This window comes from Protomyctophum parallelum (genome assembly GCF_964188405.1).
Source record: "Protomyctophum parallelum genome assembly, chromosome: 16".
Taxonomy (NCBI): domain Eukaryota; kingdom Metazoa; phylum Chordata; class Actinopteri; order Myctophiformes; family Myctophidae; genus Protomyctophum; species Protomyctophum parallelum.
In genome coordinates, this window is record NC_139711.1 from 7,970,797 (window position 1) to 7,994,500 (window position 23,704).

General features: G+C 44.3%; 2 protein-coding genes across 2 annotated transcripts in view; one reads left to right on the plus strand and one right to left on the minus strand.

Moving 5' to 3' along the window:
- The window catches only part of ctnna1 (catenin (cadherin-associated protein), alpha 1), a 127,341-nt gene that overhangs the window by 60,847 nt on the left and 42,790 nt on the right, over nt 1-23,704 (plus strand). Inside the window, 2 exon segments of the mRNA XM_083785769.1 lie at nt 12,141-12,221; nt 15,665-15,817. Of these exon segments, the coding sequence (XP_083641895.1) occupies nt 12,141-12,221; nt 15,665-15,817 (234 nt within the window).
- On the minus strand, nt 4,138-6,930 carry lrrtm2 (leucine rich repeat transmembrane neuronal 2). Its single transcript, XM_083785607.1, has 2 exons — nt 6,597-6,930; nt 4,138-5,873 (listed from the first exon to the last, which is right to left on the minus strand). The coding sequence occupies exons 1-2, from the start codon at nt 6,598-6,600 to the stop codon at nt 4,210-4,212; spliced, it is 1,668 nt and encodes a 555-aa protein (XP_083641733.1). The 5' UTR covers nt 6,601-6,930; the 3' UTR covers nt 4,138-4,209.

The window sequence follows — 23,704 nt, forward strand, 5'->3', positions numbered from 1 at the left end:
TGACCATTTTGCTGGCACTGTTGCCCTAGTTGATCTGTATGTGGTTCGGTGATAAATGTCCCTTCAACAAATGCTTTATCTTGTTGTGCAAGTCCCACACCAGTAATGTTTTGTGTAGTCCCATTTAAGACTTCGCCGGTGACTTAGATTAAACATTAAAGCAAATGGAAGAGAGTAATGCACCAGTTGGTCTGAAATCACGTTTCAACCTGAAGGGCTTTGCCAGGGCATGGAAATGAAACATTTAGCATAAAGTCCTAGTGTCGGGTTGGACGGGTGATGGTAATACAGTAGAATAGATGGTCTTTAGGTGGTTAATTAAAGGCAGCTGTGGAGCCTACACAATTGTCCTCTTTGGACTAGTGTGGATTTGGATGAAATGGCAAAACTGTTTGTCGTGTGAGCAGAATGCCAATTGTATGTTAGCAGTTCCGTTTTTTGCTGTTTTTTTTTTTTACAGACCTCTGTATTCAAATTGAGGCAGTGTTATATGCACATTTTGAGAGTGCGATGTAATTCTTATTTCCGTTTTGTTTAAATTGTGAGTCAGTGGTTTAGAATTTAGATAATTTTAAACTACCGTCAATCATTCTGTATTCGTCTTGTTCCAGCTTTTTCCTGGCTTGCGATGTCTCTCAGAAATGCCCAACGTTTGATGGGAATTATTGAGGCAGTATATAATATTGGTTCATGAAGCCAGGAAAGTGCCCGAGCTGAATTCATAATGAATTATTTGCTCTAAATAGGCATCCCCAAAACATTTGGTTTGTGCATTTTATGGAATTATAGTGTCCCTGGTTTAGACTAGGTATTGGGTGAAGCTGAGATAGTGTAGAACCTTTAATTTTCAATTAAAAACTGAGCGTTGGGTAAACCAAGAAAACAGGTTGTACCAGGTAATTAAATAGGCTTGCCCCTTATGATTAGTATTCGCTCTGTTGACATTACAATTAGAAGCGAAACAAGCAATTAATCCCCTTAATTCCTCAGTACTCAGCATAAACCTATTATCAACATTTGAAGTATAAGGTCATGAGGTAATGCATACATCGGGTAGTACATATCTTATCAGTATCACGTTCACCAGAAGTTCTGTTCAACCAATTAACAATTACTTTGTTTATATAATTGGCAATGATGCAAAGGACCAAACAGAGGCAGGAGCATCCATCAGTTAATAAACACTCAATATAGTGTAACCATTTTATTTAAAAAATATATGTTTTAAGGGGGGGGGGGGGGGAGATATTTTTTTCCATTTTGCCACATCTTAGCCACTATACAGATATGAAATTGTACATATTACAATACAAAAGGAACAGGGAAGAGAAAAGCATTCATTTTGCACAAAGAAGTTGGGTAAGAGAGGATTCTCTTTGTCAATCTTTTTTTTCTTTTTTTTTTATTGTTAGGCAGGGTGGGGAGCAGGGCTAAAGTATGACAAGAGGAACCAAAAACAGTGGACAAAAAGCCGGAGTGCAAAGGGATGCAAATTGTGTGGATTTCTCAGTCACTTAGTACAAGCCTTATCTTAAACAGTGAGATGTCAAAAATGATTGACGGAACGATTTAGAAAAAGGAAAACGAAATTCCACATACCATCCCCATTTCTTGCCATTTTCAGGAACGAGGCATCTCCACAATGTTTTCTGAATGACATTAATAAAAATTTCAAATCAGTTTTTGACTGTTGAACATGCAAGACAGTTTGGAAGGGCAATAGTAAAAACTGTGCAAAGCTGTAGGAAAACAAAATGGCAGACGATGTGAAAGTGCTTGGCCTTGGTCGATTAATAGCATATTTTTTTTGTTCTTGAATTCAAACAAGATGTAGAACTGCTGCTTTGGATTTACACTGAAACATGTTTTCATAGTGTGGTTGAACGCTTCGACTGCGACTGAACTGCTACACTTTGAATAGCTACACCAGCCCTCCACATTTACCCCCCTTTTTAAAGTCATTCCACAGAGGTTTGCCAGTACCCTTCAGACTGGTTAGCGTGGAAGTTGTCATTTTTGGGAATATGTAGTGAGATGCATTAACAATTAACAATACAATAGATGTTTGCTTTTTGAAATCCACGCAGAATTCCCATGAAGGAAAAATGTCCACCACAGATGATACTACAGAAGATACTTAGAGCACACACTCTCCAAGACACCAGTCTATGCGATGCATCCTAATTCTGTGTAGTCAGGCAGATCCCAGCAGTCTCCGTTCTTGTAGATGACTTGGCAGTGCTCACTGTTTCATAAAATGTAAGCAAACTCTACACTCTTATCAGAATCGTGCCACATTCCAAATGCTCCACTCAGTGATTTTACCTTTACTCTTTATTATTATTATTTATTATTATATATATAGTTTTCAGTTGTATTACCTTAATGTATCTGCTGGCAAGTAGTGAAATGAGTGTTTGTCGCGTATACTTTGTCAATGTGATGTTTAAGTCTCTGCATTTCAAAGCCCACGGTGCTGCCTGTCAATATTAGTCATTCCTTTCTCCCCTCCCCTGACCGCCTTGGCCTTATGGAATACCATTAATTGGCCGGAAGGACGCTCATTGGCTTCTATAAGCCAGGACATTACCCCACGGCTTGCCCCTCTCTCCGTCGTCCCATCAATTCCCCTCGTTTCCTCTCCCTTTTCACCCTGCCCCCCACCGCCCGCGACCCAACACAAAGAACTGCGGAGCTGCAGCGGCGGCGGCTTTAGTCTGATGCTAATGCACAACCTCTCCCTGCTGCATACAAATGTGTCTGACCCTGCCTTCCCTGTGTTTGCTTATCACAGGAGCGCATTTGCTCCCTGGGGGGGGGGAGCCTCCACAGTTTAACTTTACACTGCTGATGCTCCCAATCCGTCGGACTGTCCTTTTCCAACCAAAGGCATATGTCAACGTGACGCCTCTCTGACAAGAATGAGATTGTAGAAACAAAAGGTAGATGCTCTCGCCGGCCGTGTGGAGAGGATGTTTCTGCTAGAACTATTTCCGAGCGGCTGGCAAAGCTAAATCTCGCCGGATCAATGGTGTGGGTGACAGAATATCAGATTCTTTTTGCCTGGCCTTAATTGGTTCAATCTTGAGCCTGTCAGACCTGATTAGAGTCTATGCAGTAAAGAGGCTGCTCCGGGCCTGGTGCTCCTGGGAAAGGTTTATTTTTAGATCAAAACTGTCTTAGCTTTTTCATTATCCATTTTAGTCGGTGCCTTCTCACTTACACAAATGTTTCTTACCTTGGGTTGTTGTTATGTTGACAGGTTGTGAGCAAGTTAACAGTGCTTACTAAGTTGAGCCGTCATAAACATGCTGTCACAGTGTGTATGGCAATTCAGAGCTGAGGAAACCAACGCACTGTGTCTTCATGTGTGACAGTGCTGAAAGTTAGTTTAAATTTATCTTAGGTCTCAGGTGAGGACGACATCCAGACATCGTGGTATGCTGAACATCAACCGTACATGAACAGTACTTGGGTTATTCATTTGATGGAAAGTGGTTTGGCCTAATTAAATCAAATCATGGTGGGTGTTTAGTGAACAGAACTTCAGGGCCCTGCTCTCATCAGGAGAGGATTTTCTTTATTTATAACATGATTACCAAACAATATTGACATTTTAATTTTCACTTGTAGTTCAGATCGCGTGTGATATTCAAGTTTATATTACTCGCAAAACATCTTAATTCAAAACTAAAACAAAACATTTGATATAATATCCAATTTGTCCAAAAGTGATTGTGATTGGGCTACAGTGTCTATGGTGCATCTTATAAACTTCATCAGATACTTGCTTGTTTACTTTTTAACAGGAAACAAGACATACATTTTAATCCGATTTCTCCACTAATAATTAATGTTCCTTTAGCAGAGGACATTTTTGATAAATATTTACTCTGTGCTGCAGAATATAGTGACAATGTGACAAATCTCAGTTTACAATTTTTACCCATTCAAAATGATTGCCCCTGCCTGATAAGAACAACCTTGCATTCATAGAAAAATAAATTTGTGAATATCTCTACGTCGTCCCTCAACTGTCAAATCCTCCCATCAGTCTGTCAACAGCTCTCATATATCCGCCAAGCTCACTTGTAGAAATCATGATTTTTTTTTTTAATATAAACCGGAAAGAAAAATCAAAAAGAAACCCTGTATCATCTGAAATGGTCAAATGGCAAAACCATAAGCTCTATAGGAATAAATAGGAGTTCATACTTCACACTCTTTATAAGGCAGTTGCTGACACTTGCACTGCCCGTAGCCGTTGATGATGACGAGCGCCCCCTCCTCGTGGCTGGGCTCGTACTCGTTATACGGCACCTGCGTCGCCAGGTCCGCCATAGGCTGCCGCTGCTGGGTCCTCATCTGCCTGCGGTTCTGAATGGCCGAGCAGTGGCGTATCCGGCGCAGGGTGGGAGGGCAGCACCTCCGTGAAATGTACACGACGAAAATGATGAGAAAGAAGGAAAAGAGCAGCGCCATAGTTCCCATGATGACTCTGTGTGTGAGCGCGGTGTTGTCCGTCTCGGAGAAGTCATCCGTGACCGCCGCCTCCTCGTTTAGCGAGGCGGTGGTCGCCGTCGGAGCGGCGTGCGGGGTTTGAGTCGTCGTTGACGACGTCGCGACGGCGGCGACCGTCGTAAAGCTCCCAAAATCCTCGGCGTAGTCCTGCGTGGCGGTCATAATTCCAAACGGGGAGCCGGTGACCTCTGCGGTCGTCGTCGAATAGTCCGTGGTCGACGTGACGGCGGTCTGCACGGCCGGCGGCGGTGCGGAAAAATTCTGGCAAAGCTGGAATCCGTACACGGCGTCCAGTATCTCCTCGCCCTGGGCGTACTCGGGGCTGTGGCAGAGGATGGAGTGTTCCCACCGGCCCTTGAAGGTGCTCAGCCAAGTGGCCAGCGAGCAGATCCGTTTGGTACATTCCCAGAGGTTGCTCGAGAGCCCCACGGTGCCCAGCGACTGCCACGTATCCATGACCTGGGCGTCCAGGCTGGTCAACTTGTTGTTATCCAACAGCAGGATCTTGATGTTGGGCAGCGTCTCGAACACGTCGGCCGTCAGGATGCGGATCTCGTTCCCCGTTAGGTCCAGCTTCTCCAGCGTGGTCCAGGTCCACTCCATGCCACACGTCAGGTTGCTGATCTTATTCCACTGCAGATACAGAAACTGGAGGGTGACCAGGCGAGGGAAGTGGGCCAAGTTGATCTTGGTCAGCTGATTGTGCTCCAAATGGAGCTCTCGGAGCTTAATGAGCCCCGCAAAGCCGTTCCGCGCCAGGCTCCGGAGGCGGTTGTTGCTCAGGCCCAGGTACTCCAGGCTGCGGCAGTCCCAGAAAGCCCGCACGGGGGTGGTGCGGAGCGAGTTGGAGCGCAGGTGGAGGATCTGGAGCTTCCTCAGTCCGTGGAACAGCTCCGGCTCCAGCGCCGTCATCTGGTTGAAGGACAGGTCCAGGATCTGCAGGTTGATGAGGTGGATGAAGGTGGTGTTGGGCAGCCGGGCGATGCGGTTGGAGCTCAGGTTGAGGTCCTTGAGCTTGTAGAGCCCCTGGAAGGCGTCCTCCTGCACGGCGGTGATCTGGTTGTGGTCCAGGTGGAGCCAGGTGAGCTGGCCGAAGCCATAGAACTGGTCGGGGCTCAGGTCGGTGATGCTGTTGTGGCGCAGCGAGAGCCCCAGGGCGCCCTTGTCCACGCCGTCGGGGGGCGCCCGGAGCCCCTGCGTGTCGCAGTAGAACTGCAGGTCCTCGCAGCGGCATTTCTGAGGGCACGTCGTGCACGACGCGGGAGGCGGCGGGCAGATCAGCAGCATGCCGATCGCACACAGACACACTGCCACTGGTGCACTTCCCACCAATGGCCACCTTGAATGGAAACCTGTGAGTGTGTGGGGGGGGGGTTCAAAGATAAAGAAAATTAACTGGTGGGGCGGGAAAGCTAATCTCTCTGCAGAATACTTATTTGCTGATGCGTGGCTTGTTTTTTTTGTTTATTTTTTTTTGGTTTTCTATTTATGAGCAATTGCTCTTTCTTTTTTTTCAGTCGCTCTCTCACCCCCCCTCCCTCATAAACACACCTTTTTTATATGACTTGTATCCCATTTACAACTTCTCTCATGCGTCATAAGCATGTGTATAATATATTAATATATATATATATGCATAATTGAAGGGTCACAGTTAAATATGCACCGTATGTTCAATTAAAAGCTGAAAAAGATGTAGTTTGACCAGCTTATCGTGTTCAATCACATGCCATTGCGTTTGATGTTCATGCGGGTTGCTGTCATTGCCTACCGTTTTCATATTTGTCATGCATTAACCCTCGATTGCCGTGTCCTTTTCTCCGAGTTCATCATAGTTTATTTGATGAATATCTATGATCGAGTGATCGATTCGGTCAGTTTAGAGGTTATGTGCTTTTGTGTTACGAATTCATTCTTAACTTGGGTGTTGGCGAGGGTATAAAACATCATGGACAATTGGAACAAAATAGACGTCTCTCTCAATAGCCCTTGTAGTCTTAAGCCTCCCTCCCTCCACTCTCTCTTATTCCCTATTCAGGTCCAGACCCGAACCAAATGAAGAGGGTATAACTTACCCATTCTTTTGTGCACATCGGAGGCTGCATTCAACTGTCCTTTTCCGCAGACTCTTGGAGCAGCCAGATGGAACAAAGATCCAGTGGGAAAAAACCCTTTTGAGTAAACACAAAAGGAACCGGGCTCTTCTGAAATAAAGCAACACTGAGCAGCCCTCCCGACTGAAACGAAATCCTAAATTCCATGTCCCGAGATGTTGTTATTCCTTTCTTCCTTTTTGTCCCCTCTCTTTAATCCAAGATTAAAGAAAAGAATACATCGTTTTTTTTCTCTTCTTTCCACCTTCTCCAAGGAATCCTTAATTCTCGAAGTTGATCAGTTGCATCCCAAACGACCTCGGCGTCGAGACCCCGACTCCTTCCCCTCCTTCCTTTTTCTCACTCCCTCCGTTTTCTCTCTCCACTGCAATGTCGTCAGCTCAATTGGTTAATTGAAGATCAAAGCTTTCCCCCCCCTTCATGACCGGGGGTCCTTAAACCCCGTAACTTGTTGATGGCAGCACAGAGAGACCCCCGCTCGCTGCTCGCGTCGCCAGATCAGCCTCAGCATAGCCTCTGCAGCAGCACAGTGCCACAGAGCCCTCCTCGTCTCCTACCAGAGACGCAGAGGGAAGAGAAAATAGCAGAGCGGAGAGAGCCGCCGATGTTATTCTGTGCTCTTTGTTGCAGCCACTCTCTGCTACAGAGTGGTGGCAGCCTGGCGTCGATCATAAGCACAGTTTCTCTCTCTCTCTCTCTCTCTCTCTCTCTCTCTCTCTCTCACTCTTTTCCCTTTCCCTCCCTCCACTCTCACACACACTCACTTGCTCTCTGCCTCGTACACAGTGCTTGTGTGCCTCTCTCTACCCACCCACAGCCCCCCCTCCCCACCACCACCACCTCCCTCCTCCTGGCTCGTCACCATCAGAATATTGATATCTCCAACGTGTTGCGGCAGCTCACTGTTGAAATTAACCATGGCTGTAAATCTTAGCCTTTGCCTCACAGCTGCCTCCGTGTCTGCTGTATACATATACATAGACAAGCTACATAAACAACGTAAAAATTATTAAAGCAAAATGGTCTTTTCATGAGTGGGGGGGGGGGGGGGGGGGACGACTGCAATGCCTTTCGTCTCAAACAAGGAGCCGGTTACTGTATGATATAGAAATGCGAACATAGTCTGGTAGGTATCTATCTATAATTCACATGTTCTGAGTGCAGTGCTTTTTAATTTTTGAGCATAAGCATGTGATGTGTATGAGCAGCTGCTTTTAAAGTCGCATGGTAACGAGAATACGTTACAGGCTTTGGCTCTGAAATCTTTAAACAGAAAAGTGATAATTACTCGTTGATATAACCACGGTAACTTTCCAAGTCGTGCGAAGAGAAATTCCACCTAGAGACGGTTGACTCGTTGTGTGTTCTTCAGAGTTTCACTCCAAGAATAACTTATTTGCATTTCTTTCTGGAGGGGAATGGAGAGTTGCTGGCCTTCATGAAAAATTTAATGGGAGGATGTATTCCTATTGGAGTTAATTTTTAAGACTCAACAGCCTTGCTAGCAGCAGTCTGCAGGAACGCGAGTTGTAATAATCTTCCGAGCTACTTTCTTGTGCAAAGATATTTACAGCACGCCATGTTTGGAACCAATTTGTTGTTGGAAGTACACGTTGAACGTTTCTGTTTAAATTAAGCCTCGAGTTCGTCCGAGCAAAAACAAATCTTTTTTTAAGGGTAACTGTGGTAGAATTGCAATATTGCACTCGAGGGTGTGGGTTAACGTGATTATTGCCACGACAGGGATGCGGTCAGGAACGAGACGGAGTCGAGTTCCGCAAGCATCACTGAAGTCTCGTGTAATATTGCTTAATTATAACACATGCTACAGGGGAAGCCCTAACCATAATAATAATAATAAGCACCTGATGAAAACCTCTGCCGTGAAAATGAAATGAAATACAGGCCAAACCATGAATGACATCAGATAGAGAGCCGAGTGGACTAGAGTGATCCCACATAGCACTGCATACAACCAGCAAGAAATCAGAGCATTAGTACCGAAGGAGCTCTCTAGGCCTCTAACCATGTGTTACACAGCCCCCCCCTTCCCCAGTCCTTCAAAGGCTAGAGGTTGGTGGTGGCGGTCTATGTCGGCACCATATTGGGCAGTATTTCACAGACTGTGTTGTGATGGCACTGGCATTACCACCACCACCCTTCTTTTTTTTCCTCTGATTTGATTGTCTCCTCTCGTGTTTCTCTTCCCATCCTTCTTAAACAATTTACACGTTACTCTTTCTCTGACAGGAGGTGTGTGTGTGTGTGTGTGTGTGTGACTATGATTGAACTGCTGTCTACCTCTAGTAGGGGGAACGGTACTAGTGTGTACTTCTCTGTGTACATAATGAATGGTGTTGGCCATGTAGAGCCATGTTTCTGGGGCTCCCACCACAGAAGACCACCGAGAGGCAGGAATTGTGTGGGGGGAAATATCTGAATCTTAACCCATTCTGACCTGAGATCAGATTCATACGAGGTTTCCGCCGGACACACACTGGTCTGATGAACCCATTCTGACCTGAGATCAGATTCTAAAAATGTCAGTCGCTCTTCGATTTTTCAAAAATAGCAGACCTACAAGCTCGTATCGCGCCACTCGGTGGCGCGATATGAGCTTGTAGATCTGCTATTTTTAAATAGCTAAAGCATAACATGATGCCGACACCAAAATGGGTGCCCGTTCAGAATGGGTTAATCACTCTGCTGTCATGTACCAACTTTGTGACATCAAAGCAAATCGTCAATAATGAATTATCAAGCCAACGTAAAATGCATTTGATTCTCAATTTAGGCTACTGTAAAACTCATAACATAATAAACATAACGCAGTAGGAAATGTCGGGGTATACTACACAACTTTATCTTGAATAATATACAATTTGTGTCATCTTCCTCCTATACCAACTCCTCACCATAGTTAAAAGCAAAAGTACCCTACTATTAGCCTAGCATTGTCCTGTATGCTATTGTGGCTCAAGAGGTAGAGCAGGTCGTCCAATGATCCATGGGTCGGCGGTTCGAATCCCGGCTCCTCCTGTCTACATGTCGAAGTGTCCTTGGGCAAGACACTGAACCCCAAATTGCTCCCGATGTGCTGGTTGGTACCTTGCATGGCTTCAGGCCGCAATCGGTGTATGAATGTGTGTGAACGGGTGAATGTAATGCACAATGTAAAGTGCCTTGGATAAAGGCGCTATATACAAATGCACCATTTACCCTATTGTGCTCTTTTAAGTAGACAAATGGATTTCATGTCCCATGTTTATTTTAGCCTAACGGTTTTCATTTTTCAGCGTGAATGTAATGTCACTGCTGGGACTTGGGCTCATTATAACATTAGTACCTGTGTTATGTGGGGATCCAGTGCAAACAGGTTGGAACTAAAACATCTGTTAAGAGATACATAATGGACTGTTGTTAGCAGGCAACAGTGCAGCACTAATTCTCTCTCTCTCTCTCTCTCTCTCTCTCTCTCTCTCTGTTTCTGGCAAACAGCGCCCCTACTGGTACTCAGTCATACTCGTGCTCATTAATACCGTAATTTCCGGACTATAAGCCGCACCTTTTTACCCATGATTTGAACCCTGCCGCTTATACAACGGTGCGGCTTATCTATGGACTTTTACAGCTAAAGCAGAGCCATCTAAGACTCTGAGCTAACGTAACGGCCACTAGAGGGCCTTGTAAATCTATCTATGGCCGGTCCATGCATGCAGGCTCTTTGCAGCTGCCGTTCTGATTGGCCAAAATTCACAACAGCTGTTGTCAAAGTTACAAGTCTACACTGCCTCACGGATGGACGCCTTGTGAGCTTGTAGATCTGCTATTTTCGTTGTGCAAGACGTTTCTACGGAGCAGCATAGCATTAGCATGTTACGTTACTTTGGAATGGATTTATATATTATAGGCACGGAGGAGAGGCCAGCGCTGGTTGAAAAACGATGGGATATTATTCATTCAATTCATACAAGCCTAAATGTTCACATCAAGTTACAACCACAGTTCCTGTCTACAGTCTTTATAATGGCTAGGTTATTTAATATTACATGCTAGGCTTGCTAGCTAGCAGGCTACATTTGGGCAGAGTGAGGAGGGATGTCTTGAATGGCGGTGACGGCAAAATCCACGTACAGTAGGCTTGTATATGATATGAAAACAATCAGCCAGGATGAATGGATTAGTACGTAGGTTGGAGAAGTAGTCGATCTCTATACTAAAATTAAGAAAGAATAACATGACACGGTCACTGCTTAATTAAATTAATTTAGGACCTTCCTACTAGCAGTTAATTTCGTTTTATTAAACACATTTCTCCTGTTTTAGCCCATTTTTTGTAATGGCATCATCATGCTATTATGCCCGTGGAAATGCAGAGTGAACTTAACAATGATAAATTAATATGATAATACTTTTTATATAATCGGTATAATAGTGGGGCAGGATGGAAAAGGGGCGACCGTGCGGAAACCTTTACATATGGTAATTAAACATTAAAACACCTGCGGCTTATAGTCCGGTGCGGCTTGTATACGTACATATTTGGGATTTTCCCTAAATTTGGCTGGTGCGGCTTATATTCAGGTGCGCCTTATAGTCCGGAGATTACGGTACATACATAGGTGAACCAACACATAGGCGGACATTGCTGTTCCTTGGAGTGGTTGCACCACTCAAAAATGTGTTGATTTGAAATGCTGTCGGTGTGTACATTTTTGGGATAGTTGAGCCCTATTTCATACACAAATCTGCATCACAGCTCTGTCGAGTGTCTCCTCACAGCTAGAAGGTTTGATTCCTGCTGGGGGTGGGCTAGTAGAAGTGTAGTAGATGATCTCTACTACACGTCGTCAGCGCCCACCCATACCCTAGGTGGGTTTGGCAAAAGGGCCTTTCTGTGTGGATATGTTCTCCCTGTGTCCCCTAGGGACTCTATACTGCCTCCCCCTGGTCACCCAGGGGGAAGGAACTGGTTGGAATAACACACGTGTCCTACAGGGAAACCCCCCCCCTTAGTGGGCGGCTGTGGCTCAGGGGTAGAGTGGCTGGATGGTAACCGTAAGGTTGCCTGTTCGAACCCGGGCTCCCCCAGAGTTACTGTCGAAGTGTCCTTGAGCAAGACACTGAACCCCTAATTGCTCCCGATGTGCTAGTTGGTGCCTTGCTTGGTTTCCGCTGCCATCGGTGTATGAATGTGTGTGTGAATGGGTGAATGTAATGCACAATCTCTGTAAAGCGCCTTGGATAAAGGCGCTATATAAAAGCACCATTTACCATTTTACCCCCCCTGTCGGATAAAAATAATTGGCCTGTTCACTCCTCATGCACTGAAGGAAGCAGGCAAATAGCAGGATAATTGTTTTTGAGAAATAAAAACAAACTAAACTAATCTCCATCACAACACAACGCTTTGTGAATGTCTACAATATTTACTCTGTGTTCTAAAGGAAAGTTAAGTTGACAGAACGCCACCCACTCAACACTTCTTTCTCATCTCCATTTCAGGCTGGCAGGAAGGACAGGAGTGATACGCTCAACGACGCCATTGACAGGATGACCAAGAAAACCAGGGACCTTCGCCGGCAGGTTTGTCTCATTCTTATGTCTCCATCTGTTCGAAACCAACCCCACTCTCTTCCCCTGTCTACGGGAAGGTTAATACTAAACCCCACTCCCTTCCCCTGTCTATGGGAAGGTTAATACTAAACCCCACTCCCTTCCCCTGTCTACGGGAAGGTTAAAACCAACCCCACTCCCTTCCCCTGTCTACGGGAAGGTTAATACTAAACCCACTCCCTTCCCCCGTCTACGGGAAGGTTAAAACCAACCCCACTCCCTTCCCCTGTCTACGGGAAGGTTAATACTAAACCCACTCCCTTCCCCTGTCTACGGGAAGGTTAATACTAAACCCCACTCCCTTCCCCTGTCTACGGGAAGGTTAATACTAAACCCACTCCCTTCCCCTGTCTACGGGAAGGTTAATACTAAACCCCACTCCCTTCCCCTGTCTACGGGAAGGTTAATACTAAACCCCACTCCCTTCCCCTGTCTACGGGAAGGTTAATACTAAACCCACTCCCTTCCCCCGTCTACGGGAAGGTTAAAACCAACCCCACTCCCTTCCCCTGTCTACGGGAAGGTTAATACTAAACTCACTCCCTTCCCCTGTCTACGGGAAGGTTAATACTAAACCCCACTCCCTTCCCCTGTCTACGGGAAGGTTAATACTAAACCCACTCCCTTCCCCTGTCTACGGGAAGGTTAATACTAAACCCCACTCCCTTCCCCTGTCTACGGGAAGGTTAATACTAAACCCCACTCCCTTCCCCTATCTACGGGAAGGTTAATACTAAACCCCACTCCCTTCCCCTGTCTACGGGAAGGTTAATACTAAACCCCACTCCCTCCTTCTGTCCACGGGAAGGTTAATACTAGCAGACATAAGACCCCATAGAGTTTTAATGCGCTGGGCCATTAATGTAAAAATATCTTGTTTTTGAGTGTGGCTACTGGCTAGCTGCTAGGCCTGTCCCTGACTAAGAATTGATATAGTTGAAACTGATTGGCCAAATGTTGGCTCGCTCTCTCTCTCTCTCTCTCTCTCTCTCTCTCTCCCTCTCACACTCTCTCTCTCTATATCTATATAAAAACAATTGTGTAAAAGTTCATTTTCTTCCCTAATATAATTCAAAAAGTGAAACTTTCATATATTCTCAATTCATTGTGCATAAAGTGAAGTATTTAAAACCTATTTTTGTTTTAATCTTGATGATTATGGCATACAGCTCATGACAATCTCATCTCAAAGACCACGGTAATCGAAACACGTCAACCATCTGAGAAGTATATTCATGTATGTAGTTAATACTTGGCCTGGGCTATTTTTGAACACATTTCATCAATGGTGCGTGGAACGCCCCCGTTGTTAGTTGTTTTGGCTCTGTGGGCAATGTGCCAAGTGCTGCTGGAAAAGGCAGATCAACATAAAGCTTGTCAATGTACAGAACCACACAGTGCTGTAAAATGACTAAAATGAGTACATTGTGCTTCAGTATGTTGACAAGCTCCATGGAGATGCTAATTCTCCTTTCCAGCTCGATTTGGCACCTGCCCACAGTGCCTAAACTACTAGTAACTGGTTTACTGACCATGGTATTGACCCATTCAGGCCTGACGTCGAAATGTAATAAAATGTCTTCCAAATCATGACCATTTTCTGAAAGATTTGAGGCACATTTAAAACTATTTTTCAAAAATGGCAGACCTGCAAGCTCGTAGCTTGTAGAGCTTGTAGATCTGCTATTTTTCAATAGCTAAAGCATAGCATAATGCCAACACCAAAATGGGTTAATGTGCTTACTACCAGCCAACTGGCCTGACCTGAACCCCACAGAGAATCTAGGTCAGGAGTAGGCAACCTTTGGCACTGGTGCCAACCTTGGCACAAAGGAGGGTGATCACTGGCACACTGGCATAATGAAAACCAATTACCGGTAAATAAACGATAAAAAACATTTAGTCAAATAAATGAATTCACTCATGTGTATGTAAATTACATCCTGTACATCCTACATTCATTAAAACTCTGAATTCTGACTGGGGGAGGGAGATATAGGAGGGCTATGCTCTGAGTCTAATGATCATTATAACAATGTGAAAGAATATTTAACAAGGAAAAAGATTATATTCGTGGACAATCAAAACATGTTGGAATTGTGGTGTGGTGTCATTAAAGTGACACGCTGACTATCCAGAAACTAAAAACATGGCACTCTGATCTAGGTTGTGTTGTCGAGAGGAAGGTGTGAGACATAAGACTCAACAATACAAATGAATTTACGGCCGTTGTCAAAGAAAACCTGGGCTTCCCTATCGCCTCAACAGTGGCTGATCACCTCCATGCCACGTCCCATTGATGAAATAATGTGTTCAAAAGTAGCCCAGACCAAGTATTGCCTGCACACATTAATATACTTTTCAGATGGTAGACATTTTTTTAGTGGTCTCGTAAAATATGCTGAGATAGGGTTTTTTTTTTTTCATGAGCTGTATGTCATAATCATCAAGATTAAAACAAAAATAGGTTTTAAATACTTCACTTTATGCACAATTAATTGAGAATATATGAAAGTTACACTTTTTGAATTTTATCGGGGAAGAAAATGAACTTTAACACAATATAATGTTGGGAAGGAGCTGTGTGTGTGACTGAAATTTGTAGTCGAATCAGTCTGATTGCATAACACAATCACAATCTCTTAAAGTGCCGCCCGCACTGAGGCATTTGACCATCATTAACATATTTGATAGACGTTACTGATTATAGAGATTGTTATGTTATTGCAATCCGGTCTTGATTCCCTGTGCGACGTGTTAATCAAACTGGAGTGTGTTTGGCTTGGTGCGAATGGCATGCACGGTGCAGCTCAAACCATTGTCTTTAAGTAGACGAACGTTCTAATTCTGCTCATTATAGGAACATTGGAATCGTAGAGATGAATTGAGAATCGGCTGCTATAGCCGTCTAGCAGCATGCCCTTATATAATTCAGCAGTCCATATGGCAAGAAACCCCAGTGTCTGCTTAACCCTTGACATGCTGAGTTTAAAAAAGAAATCACACCCGTGTACTGAACTGAGTGGTGCAACTCCCCCTCCCCCCTCCTCTCGCTCTCGCTCTCGCGAGCAACAGTGCAGCACTATCACTCTCTCTGTTTCTGGCACAACAGCGCCCCTACTGGTACTAATAGTCATACTGGTGCTCATTAACCGGCACATAGGTGAACACGGACATTGCTGTTCCTTGGAGTGGTTGCACCACTCAAAAACGAAACCCTGGGGATAGTAGTATCTTCTGTTTACTTTGTGGATGATGCCTGTATACATTATCGATCTAAAAGAATGGCTCCTGTTTACATTATAGAACGGGCCCCCATGTAGACTAAAACCTGTATCCATAGGACTCTCTCTCACGTTCACACTCTCGGACACACAATTCCAACATTGCCTTTCGTTTCCCTCTCTCCACAGCTGCGTAAAGCCGTCATGGACCACGTCTCCGACTCGTTCCTGGAGACCAACGTTCCCCTCCTGGTCCTGATCGAAGCGGCCAAGAACGGCAACGAGAAGGAAGTCAAGGAGTACGCGCAGGTGTTCCGCGAGCACGCCAACAAGCTGATTGAGGTACTGCAGCTGAGATTACCTGTATAGACGCTGGGCATTCTGGTACCACTATAGCGGCCTCTTGTTCAGGCTCTTTTTCTCAAATGGAGAGCCCTGTTGATATGCAGCTTGTCTGTCTGAAGGGTCGGAGCTGGGTTGTTGAGGCTTAAGGGAAAAATGAATTTCTGTGTTCTACTTGCGATGCAACACATTCTCCACCTCCACGTCTTTCTCTCTCTTCCTTCCATTTCTCTTATTTGTTTCACTCTCTATTTCACTCTGTCTTGCTGTGAGAATTGAAGTGGTCTGCAGAAGTGGTGCTATTGAGAGAGCAGAGACAAACACTGCATTGGTATGGACGGGCACAGCTCTCTGAATCACATTTTAAATTCAGTCAAACTAAAGGAGCTAAAACGTCACAGCCCAAGGTTAAGTGCTGTCTTGAGGAGGGGGGGGGGGGGGGAGGGGTATTTTTTCAATTTCTCAACGGGGTGACATCTTGTATCGGACTGCAGTAGGAGTTGCAACTCAAACAATGATATTAAGAACATAATAATTTATTTTTTCCAAAGCATGTTTGCATTGTTCCATTACCCCGCTGGCTGTGCTCATTTCCTTAATAGAGGTGATACACTCTCTTTGGAATTGCCATTCCTTTTAACCCATTTTGGGCGAGGGAACCCCTTTTTGGTGTTTGAAACATTGTTATAATTTAGCTATTGGAAAAATAGCAGTTCTACAAGCTCATAGCGCTCCACCGAGTGGTGCGCTACGAGCTTGTAGGTCTGTTTTTTTCTGAAAAATCGTGAAAATATTTATTTCAGAAAACTGGAGGATTTAGAAGAACTTTTTATTTTTATGTTGAGGTCAGGCCTAAATGGGTTAAATCTTCAGTACTGTGAGTACTAGGTGGGGAAGTATAGAAGCCAGAGTGACAGACCAGTTGACAAGCTGACAGAAACATTAACTGTCCTCATTAGTGGTCTTTCAATCCCCTCCTCGAGGGAGGGATTTGAAAGAGTGCCTGTGTCACAGTGTCATAGGCTGACATTTGGAAGTGACCTCTCCCCACAGGCGACTGGCCCCGGAGTGTCGCTGTGGGTGTGTGAGAGACGGAGACGGAACGGTGTGAGAAACCTACTAGGACATGGGAGTAAAAAAGGGGGGACCACGTTGGGGAACGGTTCCCCAGATCTTTCTCCTGGGGGGCCCTCTTGTGTCATAAATGGCATTAGGAAATGACATGCTACGGACTCCCTGTAGCGCTTTTTCTTTTGAGCAATGATTAACTTTGACATCACTTAGCGAGGCCAGAGGGAGGCTAGGCTGTACAGCTTGCATCTCTCCCAAGTCCCAAGATGGATTATATTAAACATGGATGCCGTTTGGTAACGCCAAAGAAATGGCAACCACAATTTGCATATTATAAAACCTCTTATTATCACAAGTAAATTGGGAATCAGATTTTAGTACTGGGCAATTGTTGTTCACGTTGTGTCAATAGATGCATAAGAGAATTAAACGCAAACTAATATTTTAGCAGCATTAATGTATAACCGCATCTCACCTGGAGACTTTGGAATTTGATGTTGAAAGATTACTTCTTTCAACATACAATTGAAGATTTCAGTAACTAGCAGCAACACTGCTAATAATTGAGCCAGTCTTGGCTAAACATCCTTGGGACAGTTAAGACATGGATATTTTAATAAAAATAGTCTTTTCTCCTGGAAATACTTTCAGCTTGACTAACCACAGTTAAAACAACCGTTGGATTACACATCTCGAGCACGTACAGTATTAAGTCATTTCGCCTTGATTTTCATCCCATAATGAAATGAGTATAAGCTATCACCAAGACGTGAATACATTAGGGGCTGAGGTGGAGTAAATTGGGGTCCGTGTGCCAGGAAGGGACCTTGCATGTATTTCATATCACAGATCACATTTGGTCACATCAGGGCCAGGGGGCATACTCTATTCCCTGGATTTATTTTGACATCATATAATCCATTCTGACCTGAGATCAGATTCATACGAGGTTTCCACTGGACACACGCTGGTCTGACGAACCCATTCTGACCTGAGATCAGATTCTAAAAATGTCAGTCGTTCTTCGATTTTTCAAAAATAGCAGACCTACAAGCTCGTATCGCGCCACTCGGTGGCGCGATATGAGCTTGTAGATCTGCTATTTTTCAATAGCTAAAGCACGACATGATGCTGACACCAAAATGGGTTCCCGGTCAGAATGGGATAACTACTGCATTTCAAGAATTCTATATGGCTACATGCTAACCACATATTGTTTTTTTTCCCCCCAATATTGAAGATTCTGTCTTTTTCTTTATAGATTCATGGTACGCTCACCGGCACACTTTTTCACAATTAACTGGTCAACTTTCTAATCCCGCTTTGTGGAATACCATTTTGACCATCAAACGTTTAGAGACGTGGTTATTAATGCATACTACATCCTTTAACCCATTCTGACCTGAGATCAGATTCTAAAAATGTCTTCTATGTCAGTCGCTCTTCGATAAAAAAAAAAATAGCAGACCTACAAGCTCGTATCGCGCCACTCGGTGGCGCGATATGAGCTTGTAGATCTGCTATTTTTAAATAGCTAAAGCACGACATGATGCTGACACCAAAATGGGTGCCCGTTCAGAATGGGTTAACTCATGTTACCTATGCCTACACCATACAATTATACTATTGTTCCAATAACACTGTTATAAATGGTGCTATATGGAATAAGGATAGTTGGAGAAGAGAAGATTAAAATGGATTCCCAAATGATGGCGTCATATAATTTAAAAGCCCCTCTCAAGTTAATTGGAAATAGACACGTTGAATAAAACACTGGCTGGTATTGGGTGGTTTGAGAGCAGGATAGATGTGGACTTATTGGACTTATTTCAACACTGGAGGCTTTTATCCTTAATGGAGGATAGTAAACGCATCCCTACTTATCTGCCTCCCAAAATCTTTACGTTGTAAGAATTGCACCTTTTTCGTAGAAATGGTGGACCCTGTGCTCATTTACTGGTCATATGCTACAATTTAAATACAGGTGTCACGCAAACTCCCTCCATAGGAAATGAATGGCTTGGACGTCAGTTTCAGCATTGTTTGATGTTGCAGTTAATTGATTATGAAAAGTTCTAATGAAATAAAAAATGATCTACATGCTCCGGATGCATCGCAGTGACCCATTGTGAGCTTGACACCGTTGAACAACAAAGTGCAAAATAGTATAAAGTTAAGTGGTTAATCAAATCTATCCATCAATTCATTGATGTATTTAACCCATTCTGACCGAGCACCCATTTTGGTGTCGGCATCACGTTATGCTTTAGCTATTGAAAAATAGCAGATCTACAAGCTCATATCGCGCCACCGAGTGGCGCGATACGAGCTTGTAGGTCTGCTATTTTTTGAAAAATCGAAGAACGACTGACATTTTTAGAATCTGATCTCAGGTCAGAATGGGTTGATCAGACCAGTGTGTGTCCAGTGGAAACCTCGTATGAATCTGATCTCAGGTCAGAATGGGTTAAAAAAGAAAAGGGTTTCCAGATAGTTGTATTAATCCAACAGTTTCAAGATAATTGTATTGGAAAAAGTGATCAATAGAATAACTGCTATGAAAATAACCAGTGAGACGCCTGAGGGCGAGAAGCGACCTCACCCTAAAGGGCAAAGGTCACCTCCGGGACACATCCGCCTTGGTGACGGCAGCCTGCTGTGGGCCAACGCTGGCACTTTGGCATGGGGGGGTCAGATCAAATGGATTCTGTACTGGCCATATATGGAGCGTGTCTTGAGTGTACAGGGTTTGATGAGGTCAACATAATGGAATGTCAGAAGTCAGCTCCATATATGTAGATCTACGGGTGGCAGCGTCTTGAGTGTACAGGGTTTGAGGGCCCAGGTAGGGCCGGGCCTTAATTTTCAGGCCGGCTGACGGGCGCAGCTGCACGTCTAGAGTTTAACCCATTCTGACCTGAGATCAGATTCATACGAGGTTTCCGCCGGACACACACTGGTCTGATGAACCCATTCTGACCTGAGATCAGATTATAAAAATGTCAGTCGCTCTTCGATTTTTCAAAAATAGCAGACCTACAAGCTCGTATCGCGCCACTCGGTGGCGCGATATGAGCTTGTAGATCTGCTATTTTTAAATAGCTAAAGCATAACATGATGCTGACACCAAAATGGGTGCCCGGTCAGAATGGGTTAAATGGACAGGTATCGGTCAAAAGGGAGACATCGAAGAGGAAGGATGGACGGGGCAGGATCAACATATTGAATGTCGGAAAAGCTCAGCTCCATATATGGAGATCTAAGAGGTTTGAGGTCAGATCTAGAGTTGCTGGCCAATATTGATGACATCAGGGATCTCCATATATGGGATCTCCATCCCTGATATTGTCACGTGATGTCACGAGGCATGATCAACCAACCATCCAAACAAACACACTGACGGGAAATGCGCAATTTCGTAAATGTGACCTGTGGTCGCAATAATATAATATTGCATGTGATTTATATAGCGCTTTTTAAGGTACTCAACGTCACTTTGCAGGACAAATGGAATAAAAAAACTACTTTATTAGGAATAGAAACTAGTTAAAAAGTTAAAAACAAAACTAAGTTAATGGTAAACAAACAAAGTGTCTCAGCGGCGGGTGTGTGATGGGATGGGGCGAAGGCGGGCCAATGTTACAGAGGTGAAGTTTTAGTTTTTAGAGATTTGGTTGACACATACTGGAAGGAGATGGCGGGGGTCCAGGAGGTTGTAAACTTGGGTGGAGGGGGCGTCTACAACGGAGCCGTCAATATCGAGGGAGAAGTCATGAGTGGAGCTGCCGAGGGAGACTGGGCCAAATTTTGAGAACGATTGCAGTTTCACTTAACTGCAGGTTACTTTGCATCCATGTTTTGACGTCGGTCAGGCAGGAGGTGAGGGTGGAGCGTGTGTGTGTGTGACGGCACGGCAGTAATGGTTGTGGAGGTTAGATACGGAACGGTCGTCATCGGCATGAAGCTGAGGCCGTGACTGCAAATTATGAAGAGGGGGGACCAAGTACTGAGCCTCGGGGGGACGCCGTGGGTGGCATGACGGCATGACGTGAAGCTGAGCTGATCAATGCAAGCAGTCTCCTCTCCACACACGGTTTGCACGGAACATTAGCAAGCACCGCGGGTGGTAGTGAATGACTCTGTCTCTGGGGAAAGTCCTGGATTGCTAGCAATGACACGCGCACGCACACAAATATTTCCCGGCCATCGGTGTCCATGTCCGTCCATTAATAATTACTCATTGGCTTTTATTAGACTTTTATTGCGCCTAACGGAGTGTGTAGATGTAATCTCCTGTATGTCTGAGCCCCGCCCTTTTGTGCAGCATCAAAAGTTGTAACGCTTGCCTTGTCCTCGCCCGATAATTAACTTGGGGTCAGCTAATTATCCTCTCATTTCATATCCGTTTGACATTTTATGGCAGAAAACGTGAATTTAGTAAAATGTCACCGGTTTCCCCACAAGATTAGAACAGACTTCATTCTATCCACTTCCTCCAGTGAGCAGACACGGTGTGGGGCAAACAAACACAGGTGCTTTGGGGTAATTAATAACTATAGTGTCATCCTGATACACACTCAGGACATTTTAGATTGTGAATAACCTTGTAAAATAAGTTAAATGACCGTATTGGTGTAACTGACTAAATGACAAAAACACAGTAGACTCCCACCTCCACCCCCATCCAAAACATGGTAGGGGAAACTCCGAAGCAGTGAAATGAACCCAGAGAGAATGACACGACCCAAATCTAAATTTGACACGGCATATTATTGACTCGGAAGGATTTTTCATCCTTCATAGCAATGCAAACGGAGGCAGAGCAGTGCTCTAGCATTGAGTGGTATGCTGTCAAGAAATGACAGGTTGCAGAATAGAGATGAGATGAGATCTGTTAAGGTGCCCCCCTGTAAATTAAAGTCCTACATTTTATGACACAGGTACACAAACTGAGGAAATAGCTGATCTACAACTCACAAGATTTGGCAACATGATTTAAGCTTGTAGATCTCCTATCTCCTTTTCATTTATAAGCAAACAAATATATATATATATATGACCCAATCGGCTATAACGTCCAAGCTCTGCTTCCACGTTGGAATCATAAATATTGCAATGATTGCTGCAGTCACTGCTGAAGACTCCATTTAGTCCTTATAGCCTGTAGCTATGGAAGAGCACAGACATTTTACAGTATGCAGACATTTTTTACTTATTGATTTTCCTGGCATTTGCAACATTAAAGAAAGAAAAATGAACACAAAATAATAGGCAGGCGAAGGGCTGTGTACTGTATATTGCACAGGCATGTGGTGGTTTCTCACAACCAAGATCGTGTGCTCAGATACGTGTCGTTGCAGTGTTTTTACAGTGTACTGTGAAGACTTGAAATGCCCAGACGATACTAGTACTGCATATGAAAGTGAAAGATGACCCTGAAAAACACTGGCGGTTGATGAAGAATATTTCACATCAAAACAATTGCTCATTCATGAAAGTGAATGTCTTTGTGTGGTGCAGAATCTCAGACAAATCTAGATTGTTCCAATATATATATATATATATATATATATATATATACATACACACACCACCAGGTCTTTACTGCGAGTCAAATTCAGTTCAGAAAATGTTTTCTTCCCTTGTAGGATTATTGAAGTGTATAGTCACAGACCACACATGCTAATCTCACGGTGCCTCTCCACAAGGACTCGTGTGTTGACTCAACCTGCAGCACTTAGAATAAAATGGCCGCACGGTTCACTTAAGCTTTTTGCTGGGAATCATACTTACGGGTGATATCATGCTTGGTCGAATGCCAGCGTTGTGCAACCACGTATAAATCAGGTGTTGTGTCTATGTAGAGTTTGGCCATATTGCACTATAGTCTTGAGTCCATCTCAGACACGGACTTCTTGCCAGTAAATATGGGGTGCATACTTAGTTTAGACTAGTCATTGGTTAGACATGGGTTAAGGTTAGGTTTAGGTATGCTGCCCCGTGGGAGGTGAGGGTTTGAGATGGGTTGTAGTTGTAGGACTAATGACTGGTCTAACCAATGACTAGTCTAAACCAAAAACTGCCCAGTATTTACCTTTTGTGTTTCCATGTAGTTATTTCCGTCTGTCGGTATCGAAATCAAGATTATTCTGAAAGTGGGATCCTTCTTTTTGCTGCAGCACAGCGGCGGAACACCCAGGGATAAGCAGTATATTACTCCCACTAAGGATGTCACGTCTTTGCCATGAGAAATTGTTTTGAGAAACGTGGCATTTCTATATTTTAAAGCGCTGCATATGTGTCAACCTTGGGGGGGGGGGGGGGGGGTCTTTCAACCACCACAGTAGCATCCCTGTCACTAGAATGAATTCTTAGTAGAGGCTTTGTCCTTGCAAAGTACTGTATGTGTACAGCATGTGCAGTACCACTGCAATTCTTCATATGCCATCGATCTGCCTCTGGTTTGAGGGGAATGGTGCCAAATCTTACCAGTCCATTTCCCCCAACATATGTTCAAGTTCATTTAAAAAAATTGGCCGTTCCTTTTTTCATCATACAGGGATAAATGTGCAATTGCGGTCTAAAATTGGAATTCTTGTATGTCCAAAACCATCATGAAATGGAAAAACGTATCCTGTGTTCTAAGGCTGACCTTCGATTACGTTTTTGATCGACGCTTCGATATAAATTTATTTAGATCTTCGACGCTTCGAAACCCAACGGGGGGGGGGGGGGGTTGCGCGATGCGAGGCGCGCGATGCGAGCAGTGGCTCTTTGGTTTAAACAACGCTATAGCGGAGAGAAAGGCATGCTTGG